The sequence below is a fragment of the Lonchura striata genome, chromosome 29 (assembly GCF_046129695.1).
Source record: "Lonchura striata isolate bLonStr1 chromosome 29, bLonStr1.mat, whole genome shotgun sequence".
NCBI lineage: Eukaryota > Metazoa > Chordata > Aves > Passeriformes > Estrildidae > Lonchura > Lonchura striata.
The window spans coordinates 1,709,659-1,722,694 of NC_134631.1; the positions used below are offsets into that span (position 1 = coordinate 1,709,659).

Sequence of the window (13,036 nt, forward strand, 5' to 3'; positions counted from 1 at the left end):
TCCCCGGTGGGATGGGAGCTCAGAGAGCCCTGACAATCCATGTCCATGCAGGGGTGGACTTGCTCCTGCTGAGGGTGCTGCTGTCTGTGCTTGCAGTGTCCTGTGGGCTGCAGCTGGAGCCCTGACTCCTTCCCAGGGGCTGTTTGGGTGGGCTCTGCCCTGGCCAGGAGGGCAATGCCTCTGCCAGGTGCTGTGGCCGACCCCGTCATGCCCTGGGTGCTGGGGCCCCCTTGGGCCCTGGGGTTGATCCCTCAGGGGCTGTGGGAACTCTGCCATGGCCTTTGCCTTCAGCTTGGCCTTTTGCTCATCCCTTCTTGCCTTCAGCTGCTGTGCCATTGTGCCCAAGTGCTGCAGGGCTTCTTGTGCCACTCCTGCAGCCCCGGTCACTGCCTGTGGGTGCTCATCCTCTGAGAGCTGCTGAGCTTTCTGCAAAACCTTTCCTTTCTGCAGGGACCCAAAGCAAATTCTGAACAGCAAATCCTGATCCTTCCATGTGCACTCTGCATTTCCCAGCTGTTCCTTTGTTTTCCCCGTTGTGCTCAGGGTCCCTGCCCAGCCCGTGTGGCAGAGCCGGTGCCTGTCCTGCCGCAGTGTCCAAAGGCGGCCCCCCCGGCAGGCAGGGCCGGCAGCTCCCCGGGGCCGGGCAGCGGCCGGGGCGTCCCGCAGCCTCCTGGGGGCCGGGGGCCACTGCCGGCCCTGCCCGGGGCTGGTGGGGTCAGGCAGCGCCCGGCGCTGAGCCCCGGCTGCCCCACAGCCCCGGCCCGGCCCTGCAGCTCCCCACAGGCCCCAGCCCGTGCTCCCGGTGCCGCACCTCTGCGCCCGGTGCTGCCGCTGCCACCGCAGAGAAACCCCTGGCATCCTGACCTCCTGCTTTTCCTCTCCTGGAAACCTGGGATGGAAAGGAGCCGGCAGTGGGTGCTGGGGCTGGGGGCAGGAGGAGAAGGGAAGGAGAAGCAGGCTTGAGGAACAAAATGGTCAAGTGATGCAGGTGGCAGGAGAAGATGGGATTGTGCAGGAGAAGGAGGATTAGCAGGAGGAAGAGGAGTGTGAGGAAGAGTAGAGACACAAGAGGAGGAGGAGAAGGAGCAGAAAGAGGAAGCAGTACAAGTTTCCACCACTCCTTATAGTTGCAGCCTCCCCCCAGCCCCAGGAGTGCTGCTCCCTCCACATGTAGCAGGTGACCGTGGAGGGGGATTCACGATTTTCACGGGGTGAATCTTGGTGTTTCTGAGATTTCTTGAGCTACATGTTGGTGCTTTGGTTTTATGTGGCAGCTGAATCTTTATCTTTTGGAGGAGGGTTTTGCTGGCTTTTGGTGTTTGGGGTGTTTTTGTTTTGTGTCTTGGAAGTTTACGGGATTTTTGGGCTGAATCTTGGTGTTTTGGAGGTTCTTACAGACACAGGATTCCCGATGACTTCCTGAGATGAACTTGGGCAAGGAGGAACCTCCAGTCCAAGGTGCTCTTCTCTTGTTTTTTCCCCAAACCAGGATTTTTCATTTCCAGGGCGTGGCTGGATGGAGGAGGAGGAAAAGCCCCGGAGATGCTGCAGGAGGAGGAGCTGCAAACCCAGCCCAGGGAGCTGCGGGGAGGAAAGAGCCCCCCTTAGCCAGGAAGGCGGGCGGAGATCCAGGCGGAGCTCGGAGCTGGTGGAGAAGCCTCGTGGCAGGGAGAAGCCCCACAAGTGCTTGGAATGTGGGAAGGGTTTCAGCCGGAGCTACCACCTGATCCGGCACGAGAGGATCCACACTGGGGAGAGGCCCTACGAGTGTGGGGAGTGTGGGAAGAGGTTTCGGACCAGCTCCCATCTCCTCAGACATGAGCGGAGTCACACAGAGGAGAGGCCCTACCGCTGCCCCGACTGCGGGAAGGGCTTCAACCGCAACTCCAGCCTCACTGAGCACCGGCGCATCCACACCGGGGAGAGGCCCTACGAGTGTGGGAAGTGTGGGAAGGGCTTCATAGACAGGTCTTGCCTGATCAAGCACCAGGTGGTCCACACTGGGGAACGACCCTATGAGTGCTTGGAATGTGGGAAGAGCTTTGGGTGGATCACCGCCCTGAGAAAACACCAGCGCATCCACACTGGGGAGAGGCTCTACGAGTGTTCCCAGTGTGGGAAGAGGTTTCAGACCAGCTCCCATCTCCTCCTACATGAGCGGATTCACACAGAGGAGAGGCCCTACCGCTGCCCCGACTGCGGGAAGGGCTTCAAGCAAAACTCCCACCTCACTGAGCACCAGCGCATCCACACTGGAGAGAGGCCCTACGAGTGTGGGAAGTGTGGGAAGAGCTTCGTACAGAGATCAACCTTGACCAAACACCAACGGACGCCCCACTAAGGGAAGCCCGGTGAGTGCCCCGAGTGAGGGAAGAAGTTTGGAGTGAGGGAAGAGAGTGAGGGAAGAGCTTGGTGTGCTGCTGCAGCTCCATCCCCCATGGGAGGATCCGGGCTGGATGATCCCCAGTGACCCCCGTGGGGCAGAGCCCTGGTGTCCCTGTATGGGGAATAAAACAGAGAGTAAAGCAATGGAGCTGATAAAGGGGCCCGATATCTGAGGCCTGACTGAGCAGAAACTGTGGGAGACACAGACACAGTTTGTCTCCCTGGGACAGAAGAAGGGACAGTGGGGGGTGACAGGGGTGTGACAGAGGGGATGAGGGGGTGACAAAGGGATAGAGAGGACAACAGAGCCCTCCAGGGAGGGGACAAAGGGGACCCTGGGAGGACACAGGGGCCACTGCAGGAGGCCACAAGTGCCACCAGGTCCCTGACACCTCCCTTGTCCCCTCCCCAGGTGTCCCCGTACCAGCTGGAGTCCCTGGTGAATGTGGTGGCCACCCTGAGTGAGGTGGCAGCCACTGTGACTGGGTTACAGAGGGACGAGCAGCAGGTCATGTCCCCAGAGTCCCTGCACGGGAACCTGAGGAACTTCACCTGGAGTCTCAGCGAGACCCTGGAGCAGGGCGATGTCACCTCCCTGGGCCACCGTGGTGTCCCCTCCCTGGCCCAGGCCCTGGCCGTGCTTGGGGCCACCCCAGGGGCACCTGGGCCGATGTGAGAGCTGCGGGCTGGGCCTGGCAGGAGTTGGTGGTCAGGCTCGAGGACAGCCGGGCCCTGCTGGCCTGGGATGCCACCGAGCTCCGCGACGCCCGCTGGGACGCGGCCATCGCTGCCATCCGGGCCGGGGATTCCTGGCACAATAAAATCTCAGAGTGTGCATGGACAAGTCCAAGGCAGTGTGAGCTTTCTGCCAGGATTTGGGAATCCTTTACGAATCCAATTCTCACATCCCTGGGCCCCCCCGGTTCCGGCGCTGTTCCCGGGGGTCCCGCGGCTCTGGGGGGTCAAAGGGGAGGGGGCGGAACCCCCGTGATGGGTGGGGGGCACAAAGGGGGGTCCGGGCCCGGTGCTCGGGGGGGTCGGGGGCACTGAAGGGGTGCGGGTGCGGTTTTTGGGGGGTCCCGGTGCTCGGTGAGGGGGGGTCAGTGCTCAGCAGCGGGGGCTGTCCAGGGACCCCCCCGGCCCCCCCAAATCCCAGCCGGGTGTGAAAAACAAAGTTCACTAAGGGATTACTAAACAAAGTTTAATCAGGGATAAAAAAGGGTTTTGGGGCTCGGCCAAAGAACTCGCCCTCAACTTAACCCTTCGTTCTCCGGATCCGGTTCCACTGCAGGGCCACAAACACACTCCTGAGTTTTGACATTATTCAAACACTCCCGGGAGGTTTGGGTGTCCCAGGAACTCGTGTTTGGGTCTCACCTCTGACTTGTCTGCAGAACATTCTGTAGATTAAGTCGATATATTTGATTTCTTCTCATGGTTCCACCCTGTTGTTTCAGGCCCCCTGATAAATTCATAAATTCTTCTGAGCTTTGTGTCACTGGTATCACCTGGTGAGGCTGGTCCGCAGATGTGGGAAACACTGGAATTGTTTTACACCTGAGTCAGTCACACAAAAGTATTTTAACATTGCATAGTCTCTATTTCAATATTTATTTTTGATCTATTTAATGTTTATCTATTTTTAATATATTAAGGCCTATGATATAATATCTGTTTATTACTCTAGCAGTAAATTTGTTATACGCTGCACACATAAGCGGATCGATTTTATTGTACCAGCAAGCAGCTGCAAGGAATTATCAGTAATCAATATCAATACCAAGTAGCACAGCAAAATCCTCCTGCTCAATAACAACGTGCAGAAGGCAATACAGAATTTCAAAAGCCGATTATTCTATTGTCATTTATAACCCGGCTCTGCTGCAAGGCACCGAGGGGCTCATTCAGTCCCTGACCCACCGCCACCCCCATCAGTGTCCCCAGAGCATCCTCAGAATGTCCCCAAGTGTCCCCAGTGACATCACCCCAGGAATTCCCATCAGCATTTGGGACAATTGCAATGAAAATTCCCAGAAAATTCCCCAAATTCGTCTCAAATCCCGCGTGGGGAGGGGAGAGGGGAGAAGTGCCAGCAGCGATGTCCCTGATGATGTCACCGTCCCCGACGACGTCACAGCGGTGACATCGCTGTCCCTGCAGCAGCCTCGGGATGTCCTCTGTGAAAAATGCATATTTTATGGTTGGCTTTTGCAAGTATTAAATTGAATAGGATTTGCATTATGTTAGATTGATTAGTAGTGCTGTATTAACATTTTAATGGTAGGGTAAATGCAGATTTGTGGTTAAAACGGAGCTTTTGTGGTTAAAACAGAAACTCTGTGCGTGGGAAGAAAGGAATGAGGTACTTGCACCGGGACAGCAGCCACAGGACACCGAAATCTTCCAGAGAAAAAGAATTTACAGATTATTGTAAATGCGGGCGAGCCGGGGAGGAAGAAATGACGATGCCTGACTCCAGCTCAGAAGGATGAATGGTTTCTTTATTAGAACTATACTAATATACATTAATATACTGTTTAAAGGAGATACTAAAACTTCAAACCTGCTTTTTCTATTAATATACTGTTTAAAGGAGATACTAAAACTACAAACCTGCTTTTTCTATTGATATACTTTTTAAAGGAGACACTAAAATACAAACTGCTTTTTCTAACTCCCAAATCGAACTCCTCACAACTCGTGACCCTCTCTGAGATTCCAGCCCCAGGTGGGTTGGATTGGCCCCAGGCTCAAACGATCCTCACCAGAGCCCAACCCAGCAACCACCCCACAACAATTTGGGTAACAAATGGTTAAACAATTCTCCAAACACGTTCCACATGCTAAAACAAGGAGCAGAAACAGAAATTGTTTTCTCTCTCGTTTCCCTCTGTGCTCCTCTGTGGAAAATGCTGGGAGGCAGAGCAATGTGCTGCCACAAGCGCTCCCTGATTAAAGGAAATTCACTCTCCGTGCCCCGCTCAGCCCTGCGGGCGCCGCGGGATTGAGCAGAGGCTGCCACTGCTCCGGGCTCTGTGGCTGGACAGGATTGATGCATCATGCATGAGATCGATGAATATGCAACAGGCTGCTGCTTTTAGGTTATTCCTTGTTCAAGGCGTGGCTTTGGCAGCTCAGTGCCCGAACCATCCGGACGTCCGTAATCCCTCGCTTTTTATTGTCTTGTCACTGTCCTGACCTCATTGTCCACATTGTTATTGCTCTGATTTTATCGCTGGTTTTTAGTAACTGTTTTATTACTAATAAACTTTTACAATTTGAAAAACCAACTGATTGGCATTTTTTGCAGTGCCCAAAAACATCCGGATGTCCGAAATTCTTCACTTTTTATTGTCTTGTCATCGTCCTGACCCTCATTGTCCAGATTCTTATTGCTCCGATTTCATTGCTATTTTTATAACTATTTTATTACTAATTAACTTTTTGAATCACTAATTTTTTAACATTTTCAAAACCAGCGAGTGGCATTTTTCATGGTGCCCAAGAACTCCTGGATGTCCAAAATTCTTCATTTTTTATCGTCTCATGGTGTCCTCATCCTCATTGTCCACATTTTTATTACTCTGATATTATTTATTAGTTTATTTTTTTTGTTACTATTGTATTTTTATTTTTATTTTTAATAACTATTTTATTACTAATAAATTTTTAAAATTTAAAAAATAACTGATTGTTATTTTCCACAGTGCCCAAAAACTCGCAGATGTCCGAAATTCTTTGTTTTTCATCGGCTTGTGGTGCCTGACCCTCGCTGTCCACATTTTTATTACTCTGATTTTATTTTTAAATTTTATTTTATTTTTATTTTATTTTTTTCTTATTTTATTTTTATTGTTTATATTTTTAATAACTATTTTATTACTAATAAACTTTTAACATTTCAGAAACATCTGATCAGTGTTTTCACAGCGCCCAAAAACTGCTGGATGTCTGAAATTCTTCATTTTTTATCGTCTCGTGGTGCTCTGACTCTCATTGTCCAAATTTTTATTAATCCTATTTTATTGCTATTTTTATACTTACTCTATTAATAATTAACTTGTTTGAATCAGTAATTTTTAAAAGATTTTAAAGAAGCAGAACTGGTATTTTTCATGGTGCCCAAAAACATCCGGGCATCCAAAATTTTTTTCTTTTTATCGCCTCGTGGTGGCCTAAATGTCATTGTCCAGATTTTGATTACTCTGATTTTATTTTTTATTTTAATTTTATTTTTTATTATTTTAATATTTTATTTTCTTTTTTAATAACTATTTTATTTCTAATAATTTTTTAAAATTTCAAGAACAACTGACTGGTGTTTTCACAGTGCCCAAAACTCCCAGATGTCCAAAATTCTTCATTTTTTATCTTCTTGTGGTGTCCTGACCCTCATTGTCCACATTTTTATTGCTCCGATTTTATCGCTATTATAATTATTAATTTATTACTAATTAACTTGTTTAGCTATTAATTTATTACTAACTTGTGTAATAATTAATTAATTACTAATTAACTTGTGTAATCAGTGATTGGTTTGTGATTTTACAGACGCGCGATCGGCGCTTTCAGAGCTCGCGGCGAGCGGGAAACGTTACACGGGAACGAGCTTTGGATCGATTCCTGTGTGATACTGATCAATAATCAATAACTAATGCTGGATCGATTCCTGTGTGACATTGATCAATAATCAATAACTAATGGTGGTTCAATTAATTTGTGACATTGATCAATAATCAATAATCAATAACTAATGCTGGATCGATTCCTGTGTGATACTGATCAATAATCAATAATCAATAACTAATGCTTGATCGATTCCTGTGTGACATTGTTCAATAATCAATAATTAATAACTAATACTGGAACTATTAATTTGTGATATTGATTAATTAATAATAAATAATTGACATAGGATTGATTTCTCTGTAGCATTGATTAATATTAAATAATAATGAGTGGATAAAAGTTTCTGTAATATCGAGTGATTAATAATTAATAATTACTAATATCTAATAACATAGATAGATTCCTTTGTGATATTGATTAATAATTTATAATTTATATTGGATTATTTTATTTTTAACATTGATTAACATTATTGGATTTGTTACTTTGTAATATTAATAATAATTAATAATATAGGATTGATTTTCTTGTAATATTGATTAATAATAAATAAATAATAACATAGGATTAATTTACGTGTAATATTGATTCTTAATAATCAATAATTAATAATTAATATTGGATAGATTTTTTTGTAATATTGATTAATTAATCCTTAATAATTGATAATAGATCAATTTCTTTTTAGTGTTGATTAATTAATAATCAATAGTTGATATTGGGTCTATTTCTTTGCAATGCTAGTAATAATAAAGAATTAATAATTAGTACTGAATTTATTTCTCTGCAATATTGATTAATTAATAATCAATAGTTGATATCGGATAAATTTATTTGTAATGGTTAGTAATAATCAAGTATCAATAATCAATAATCAATAATCAATAATTAATATTGGATTGATTTATTTGTAATATTGTTAAAAATGCCGATTGAATGATGCGCAGCTATTGATTATTGATAACTCACTGATACTGATTATTGATGATTCACTGCTATTGGTTATTGATAACTTGTTGCTATTGCTCATTGGTAACTCCCTGCTATTGATTATTGATAAGTCCCTCCTATTGATTATTGATGACTCACTGCTTCGGATTATTGATAACTCTCTGCTATTGATTATTGATAATCTGCTATTGATTGTTGATAACTCTCTGCTATTGATTATTGATAACTCCCTGCTACTGATCATTGATAACTTACTATTATTGATAATCTGCTATTGATTATTGATAACTCACTATTGATTATTGATAATTTGCTATTGACTATTGATAACTCACTGCTATTTATTATTGATAATCTGCTATTGATTATTGATAATCTGCTATTGGTCATTGATAACTCACTGCTATTGATTATTGATAACTCACTGCTGTTGATTATTGATAAGTAACTGCTGTTGATTATTGATAACTCACTGTTATTGAATTGGAGGTGGGGAGATGAAGGAACCCGGGGGGAGGAAACTCCTTTTTTTTCCTTTCCTCCCCCATTTTTTTTCCCCTTTTTTTGTCACTTTTTTTCCCCCCATTTTTTCCTCCTTTTTTTGCCCCTCTCTCTCCTGTGACAAAAGTGAAGATTTGATGAGAAATCGATAAAATGGGAAACGAAACTTTTCTAAAATTGCTTTTTAAAAAAAAATCCAATGAACAATTGGAGCTGGGTAATTGGTTCTTTAATGACTTTAAATTTGTGCTTTGGGTTTTTTAATCAATGCTTTAAAAAAGAACCTTAAAATCCAAACTGGAACAAACTCCTCCAGTGCCACCAACCCCACCAGTGTCCCCAATGTCCCCAAATGTCTCCAAATGTTCCAAATCCCCACTCAGGACACTTTGGTTTGGGGGGTGGATGTCAACCCCCGTTTATTTTGGAAATATTTGGTGACACTGGGGACATTTGGGGACACTGGGGAAATTTGTGGTTGGGGACATTTTGGGTGGGGGGGTGGTTGGGGACATTTTTGGGGGTTTGGGGACATCAGAGCTGTCACATGAAGAGCCCCACTGGAGTGAGAGAGGAGGGGACACATTGGGACACTGGGGACACGGAGATGAAGTGGGACACTGGGGACATTGGGGACACCGGTGTCACCTCCCCGCCGAGGGCCACAGGCGCAGGCTGAGCGCCCCGATGACGAAGGCCACCAGGGCCATCCCCACCATGTCCTCCACGCTAGGCCCAGTGGCACCTGTGGGGACATTGGGGACGCGTCACCGACACCCCTGGGTGGCACCGACACCCCCCGGGTGGCACCGAGCCCGTCCTGGTGGCACCAGCCACACCCCAATGTCCCCAGCTCTGCTCCTGATGTCCCTTAGGAGATCCCAGTCCTGTCCCAAGTGTTCCCAACCCTGTCCCAGCTGTCCCCATCTCCATCCCTGTGTCCCCAACCCTGTCCCCAGTATCCCCAACCCCTTCCCAGGTGTTTCCAACCCTGTCCCCAATTCCATCCCAGGTGTCTCCAACCCTGTCCCCAGTGTCCCCAGGCATCCCTGGTGTCCCAAGACCCTCCAAACCCTGTTCTCAATGTCCCCAAGTGTCCCCAACCCCACTCCTGATGTCCCCAACACCATTCCTGATGTCCCCAACCCCATCCCAGGTGTCCCCAGCCCCAGTCCTGGTATCCAAGACCCTCCAAACCCAGCTGCAGGTGTCCCCAGCCTTGCTCCTGTGTCCCCAACTCCATCCCAGGTGTCCCCAGCTCCAGTCCTGGTGTCCCAAGACCCTCCACACCCCATCCCTGATGTCCCCAGTTGTCCCCAACCGCATCCCTGATGTTTTCAAGTCTCCCAAACTCCATCCCTGATGTCCTCAGGTGTCCACAAACCCTGTCCTTGATGTCCCCAGATGTCCCCAATATCCCCAGCTGTGCCCAAACCCTGTCCTAGATGTCCCCAGGCATCCCCAGACCCCATCCCTGATGTCTCCAGGTGTGTCCCCAGGTGTCCCTCACCTGCCACCACCACGGTGACCCGGTGTGGGGTGTCCCATGCCACGTGTGTCACCAGGCAGCTGTAGCTGTCCCCTGGCACCGCTGCAGCCACGCGCAGCCCTGCGCTGCGGCTGAAGGTGCCGTCAGCCGCGCGCTGGTGCCCGGAGCTCCAGCTGGGCCCCAGGGTGGTCACCGGGGTGTCCCCCAAAGTGTCCCCCAAAGTGTCCCCCAAGGTGTCCTCCAGGCGTGGCTGGGCGTGGCCGCGGGCACGGCGCTCCCAGCGGATCTCCACATCCAGCGGGAAGAAGCCGACGGCGTCGCAGCGCAGCTCGGCCGGGAGCCCCGGGGACAGCCGGGACGGCAGCAGGGACACCCGGGGAGGGGCTGGGACATGGGACAGTGAGCTGGGGATACTGGGAGGAACTGGGAGGGACTGGGAGGGAACTGGGAGGGACTGGGAATGGATTGGGAAGGAACTGGGAGGGACTGGGAGGAAACTGGGAGGGAACTGGGACATACTGGGAGGGACTGGGAGGAACTGGGAAGGACTGGGACATACTGGGAGGGACTGGGACATACTGGGAGCCCCTGGGAGCCCCAGCCCCGCCCATTCCCGGCACTGATCAATCAGGCGCAGCCGCAGCACCTGCTGCACCTGCCCTGGGGCGCGCTCACGGAGCAGACGAAGGCGCCGTCATCCGACCCCGAGAGCGGCGGCAGCTGCAGCGACACCACCCTGGCGCCCCCCGGCGGCTGGGAGGACCGAGGAAACGTTCGGCCTCAGTGGCGCCCCCCGGCGGCTGGGAGGACCGTGGCTGGTCTGTGCTCAAAATCACACCAGAACCCCCCCAAAAAAACCCCAAAAAATACTCCCAAAACCCCTCAAAAATTGCCCCCTAAACCCTTCCAGAAACACATTAAAAAAGTCGCCAGAAATCACCCCCAAAACTCCCCCAAAAAAACGCAAAAAATGCCCTCAAAACCCCCAGAAATCACCCACCAAACTGCTCCAGGACCTCCCAAAAAGCCCCAAAAATGCTCCCAAAACCTTCCAAAAAACCATTCAATGCCCACAGCGCCCCCTAGTGGCCAGCAGGTTCAAGGCTGTCCCGTGCCAGTGGCGCCCCCTGGTGGCCGGGAGGGCCAAAACCATCCACTGCCAGTGGCGTCCCCTAGCGGCTGGGAAGACCAAAGCAGTTCCATGCCTGCAGCGCCCCCTAGCGGCCAGGAGGACCACGGCTGTTCCAGGCCCACAGCGCCCCCTGGTGGCCAGGAGGACCAAGGCTGTCCATTGGCGCCAACTACCGGCTGGGAGGACTGAGGCCGCCCACTCCCAGCAGCGCCCCCTGGCGGCCAGGAGGATTTGAACTACCCCCCCGCTCGGCGGCGCCCCCCGCTGTCCCCGCAGGGCTCTGCAGCCCCTCCCCTCCCCTCCCCTGCGCGGTGCCGGGGGGGCTCCCGTGGCCCCCCAGGAACAGCAGCACCCCCGGCACGGCCTCGGTGCGGCGGGCGGCGGCCGAGTCGAAGGCCAGCAGGCGCCGCGTGGCGCCGTGGCGGTGCCGCAGCCGCTGCAGCGTGAAGGGCCCGGCCGGGGCGCAAAGGCGCAATGCAGCTGCCCCGGCGCCCCCAGCAGCGCCCACATCTGCGGCGTCCGCGTGGACACCAACAGGGACACTGCACGGTGGGACAGGGCGTCATGGGTGTGCGGACATCGGGGACACCGGGGGAACATTGGGGATGTGGGGACATCAGGGAAGTGGGGGGACATTGGGGACACCAGAGACATTGGGAACAATGCGGATCTGGGGGGACATCGGGGACATCAGGGATGTAGGAGACGTGGGGATAATGGGGACATCAGGGACAATAGGGGGACATCAGGGATGTGGGAACATCTGGGGGGACATTGGGGACATCAGAGACATTGGGATAATGGGTGGACATCGGGGACATGGGGACATTGGGGTCACATTGGGGATGTGGGGACAATAGGGATAATGGGGACAATGGGGGGACACTGGGGACATCAGAGACATCAGGGACATTGGGGACATTGGGACAGTGGGGGGACAATGTGGAAAATGGGGATGTGGGATGTCCTGGCTTGTAAGATAAGCATGTATTCTATTGCCATCTGTTGGAGGTCGGGCAGTATTCTTATCTCTTCCAAGAACAATGTCTCCCTCCGGGGAGATATCTTCTGTTCATGGACCATTGAATGACTCACTGCATGACCGGTAAAGTTACATCATCCCATTGTGAGATGCTCCACCCAGAGGGAGGAGCCAAGCACACCTACCTGAATAAAATCAGCATTTTTGGGGCACTGGACAGCCACTTCGCTGGATTCCCCGAGGAGCAGCTTCTTCTCTGCTGAATTCCCAGAGGAAGACCAAGCCCAACTACTACCAGCACTTCAGAGAAAACTCCACCCTTCTAGAGATCACTGCTTCAGCAGCATTTCATCTTCCACTCCAGGAGGAGCAGCCACCATTTAACTGGACTACTACCAACACCCTGACTCCTCAGGGTGTCAGGTTTCTGACTCCATCACTAGTTTTATTCATACTAATTACATTTTTTAAAAATTATTATTTTAATTTAGTTTTACTCCTAGTAAAGAACTGTTATTCCATTCCCATATCTTTGCCTGAGAGCCTTTTCTTAAATTGTGGTAATTCGGAGGGAGGGGGTTTACCTTTTCCATTTCACAGGAGGCTTTTGCCTTCCTTCACAGACTCCTGTCTTTTCAAACCTAGACATGGTCCTTGTTCGTTTTTTGTCCCTTGTGTGTGTGTTGTGGGCTCGGGTCTGTCTCTAGATCCCCTTGTAGGCAGGGGCGGCCCTGTTGGCCGTGCGGAGCCCCCGTGGTTTTCTGGGCTTGTGCCAGGAGGGTTCTGGGGTGGGTTGAAGGTCGCTGCTGGGGGCTGCCAGGTGCCCATGGCACACCGCCCTGAGAGCGCCCGGTCTCGTCTGATCTCGGGAGCTGAGCAGGGTCGGGCCCTGCTGCTGCTGGGGGCAGCGAGGACGATGTCAAGGATGACAACCTCTTGCTCCACCTGACCACCGGCAGGCTGAAGA

General features: G+C 50.5%; 1 protein-coding gene across 1 annotated transcript in view; it reads left to right on the forward strand.

The window, feature by feature from the left end:
• The window catches only part of LOC144247628 (uncharacterized), a 643,963-nt gene that overhangs the window by 14,758 nt on the left and 616,169 nt on the right, over positions 1-13,036 (forward strand). The window contains 1 exon segment of the mRNA XM_077788936.1: positions 1,490-2,331. Coding sequence (XP_077645062.1) covers positions 1,490-2,331 — 842 coding nt within the window.